The sequence below is a fragment of the Nuphar pumila genome, chromosome 14 (assembly GCF_984573655.1).
Source record: "Nuphar pumila chromosome 14, dmNupPumi1.hap1.1, whole genome shotgun sequence".
NCBI lineage: Eukaryota > Viridiplantae > Streptophyta > Magnoliopsida > Nymphaeales > Nymphaeaceae > Nuphar > Nuphar pumila.
The window spans coordinates 474,499-477,839 of record NC_143262.1 but is presented as its reverse complement, the minus strand read 5'-3'; the positions used below and the strand labels follow the sequence as shown (position 1 = coordinate 477,839).

The 3,341-nt window shown below is 46.2% G+C and overlaps 1 protein-coding gene across 1 annotated transcript; it reads left to right on the top strand.

The window, feature by feature from the left end:
• Window positions 1-311: 311 nt before the first annotated feature.
• LOC149816001 (zinc-finger homeodomain protein 2-like) lies at window positions 312-2,435 on the top strand. Its single transcript, XM_089987516.1, has one exon. It carries the CDS (start codon window positions 500-502, stop codon window positions 1,226-1,228), a length of 729 nt encoding a protein of 242 aa, XP_089843642.1. The 5' UTR covers window positions 312-499; the 3' UTR covers window positions 1,229-2,435.
• The last annotated feature ends 906 nt before the right edge of the window (window positions 2,436-3,341 follow it).

Here is a 3,341-nt window from a genome sequence, read left to right as displayed (position 1 = left end):
GCAGCGGGTGCACGGTAAAAACAAAAAAAAACAAAAACTGGAGGCGTGATTTTGAGGGTTGAAAAAAAGTACCGACGGTAGCCGGTGGTGCCTGTCGAAGTTTTAGTAACGGAAAAAGCATATGAAAACAATAGACTTTTTTGTTATTTTATCACTGAAATAATGACTACAACAGAAAAAAAAGAGAGAATTACCAATTTATCATCATCATTTGCCTCTTGTTTGTGAATAATAAAAATAGAGTAGGAAGGACCGAAGGAGGAAGGTTATTATTATTATGGTGTATTTTGTTGGGCAATTACCTAGGGGGAGGGGATGACCACCACCACCCTCGATTGTTCATCTTATCTGTTGGAAAGCATAACCTTAATCTTCCTCGCCGGGAAGTAAACAGTGGGGAGCCGGCGAGGAAGAAGACGATGCGGGTGAGTTTTCTTTGGCAGTGAAGAGGAAAGAGGGGAAAAGAAGGAAGGAAGAGCGAAAAGCAGCCCAGTGGGGAATGGAATTTGAAGATCAGGAGGAGGAGGAGGAGGAAATAAGCTTGCCGCCACCGGCGAGTTATGAATCTCTAGGGAACTCGTCGGCGGGGGCAGCGAGGATGAAGATGAGCGGTGATACGGCGAAGAAACCAGTAAGTCGGTACCGGGAGTGCCTCAAGAACCACGCAGTGAGCATCGGGGGCCACGCCGTGGATGGGTGCGGAGAGTTCATGCCCGCCGGTGAGGAAGGGACGCTCGACGCCCTCAAATGCGCAGCGTGCAATTGCCACCGGAACTTCCACCGCAAGGAGACGGAGGGGGAGGCAGCTGCTGCTGTCTTCCATCATCATCCCTCACAGTTCTCACCTTATTATAGGCCGGCTCCCCCTCCCCCGGGATACCTCTCTCACGTGCCCCACCGACCGGCCTTGGCGTTGCCTTCAAGTTCTGGAGGGGGAGGTAGCGGTGGCGGTGGCTGTGGTGTTGCTGCGCACAGTAGGGATGATCAAGACGACGTTTCTGGTGGTACTGGTGGCAACAGTTGCGCTGCGAAGAAGAGGTTCCGGACCAAGTTCACGCAGGACCAGAAGGAGAAGATGCTTGCCTTCGCGGAGAGGTTGGGTTGGAGGATTCAGAAGCACGACGAGGCGGCGGTGCAGCAGTTCTGCATGGAGACTGGCGTGAAGAGGCATGTGCTCAAAGTGTGGATGCATAACAACAAGCGTACTCTTGGTAAGAAGGTTGATTGATGTCTTAGAGGAGAATGATTTCTTCTTCCTCTACTTTTCTATCCTCCTTATTCCTTTTTCTATAGGAAAGGAGGAAGATGATGATGATTTCAAAGCTGAGTGAGTGAGGGTTCTTTAGATCTTTAGGCTGTAGGTTTGAATGTTTGATCACCACGGGCATTCCACCACCGAGTTGATTTTTATGTCTACTGTTTTTGTTTCTCGTTATTTATGATGTTTTCAGATTTGGATTCTTCCACCTCTCCACTCTCTCCTCAGTTTGTCATGCGATTCGATCGTACACATACACACATACACGGAGAGAGAGAGAGAGAGAGAGAGAGAGAGAGAGAGAGAGAGAGAGTCTCCTACTCATTAAAGATGCCATCCGGTGGTGTACCTGGTGGTTTTAGAAAAGGTGCGCGATCAAAGTGCAAGATGAAATGCAAAATGTCAGATGAAACATGAAAGGGGAGACCGAGTCTGAATTAAGATGAGTCATTAGGAGGTGAATGCAGCAGCGTTTCGGTTTACCTCTCGCCTTCATCTTGCAATTTGATCGCCCACCTAGTTCCTGCTAAAATCAGGTGCACCACCCAGACGGCATCTTCTTTAACAGGTAAGAGAGAGAGAGAGAGAGAGAGAGCACTGGCTTTTTTTTTATCAAGGCGTATGTATGCCAAAAAAAAAAGCTTCAGATTGAAACAGGCTGAGGAGAGCATGCGTAAGATGTCTTCAATGTAGCGTCATATTAGCTGGTTTTATTGTCTGCCAAATAAATGCGCTCCAGCTGCCCACTCCAAACTCACCATTGAACACCTTCATTATGTAACAAAGCCCATGATGAGGGCGAGGAGTTGAGTTTCAGCAGAGAATTAATTGGTGATCGTCAGGTGAGGCATGTGGAGTCTGTTGCCATTTGCATTTTTGTTTTGCAGAAGTATAGCTGCGTCGCTAGCCCATTAGTGTGGGTCTGACTGAGTGAGGTCCTCGGACGAGAGGGTGGTGTATGTTCCCCCCCCCCGGCTGATTCACTGAATCCCACGTCTGTGTTCGGGGCTTTGAATGAGCACCACGTATACAAGCACATGGGGCTGGTATTCCGGTGTATGTTGACATAACTTTGCATCGGACTCTGGTGTTGTTGCAAAGACTTAAGTACCCTTTTTTGCTATTCTTCTCATAAAGTGATGGTTTGAAAAACTAACAAAAATGCCCTTCATTAAAAAAAAAACAGTTCAAAAAAAGGACAAACATGCCCTCCATCCAGAAAGTCGAGGATGATGTTGACTCTTCAAAGTCTTCTTCTTCTTTCTCCGTAAAACACTGTAAAACCCTCTCTTTCTCTAGAGAAGAAATCAAGGGAGGATTCTTGAAAAGACTTAAGTGCCCCAAAGATGATTATTTAAGACTCAGTCTTTGCACTGCAGGATTATTTGAGAAAGAAATCTCTCCTGGAGGAGGCCATGAACATCAACCCTCTCACTCTCTCTCTCCCTTCTCTTTCTGCTTCTGTGCACATCCAGCAGAAGATCCTACATTGCATCATCAAGCACCAACTGACCTGGACATTGACTGTTGTGGAGCCTGATTCAGAGTTTTTACCCTTACAGGAGGAGGGTTTGGGGGCTCCTCCCAGCGTGGGTAGCATCATTCAACTAAATGAGTTGTAGATCCTGATTCAGAGTTTTTACCCTTACAAGAGAGGGGTAAAACCTCATCTCACTCTATCTCCCTTCTCTTTCTACTTCTGTGCACATCCAACAAACGATCCAACATTTCTCCATCAAACACTGACTGACCTGCACACGGACTGTAGCATCGTTCAACTTGATGAGTTGTGGAGCCTGATTTAGAGTTTTTGCCTTTACAGGAGGGGGGTTTGGGGGCTCCTCCCAGCGTGGGTAGCATCATTCAACTTGAAGAGTTGTGGAGTCTGATTCAAAGTTTTTACCCATTCATATTTTAAGGCATTAGATCTCATGTTTGAACATCCACGCATGTGCAGTTTGCTTTCATCATTTTCAGTTGCTTTCTAGATTATACTTTGAATTCTGGTGTATTTTAGATCTATCGATTTGTATGTAACCAGAGCTCATTTTAATCTGAATTTTTTACTGCAACTTCATGCATA

Coding starts and splice junctions, on each gene's coding strand:
- LOC149816001 (XM_089987516.1), top strand. CDS start 500: ATGGAATTTGAAGATCAGGAGGAGGAGGAGGAGGAAATAAGCTTGCCG.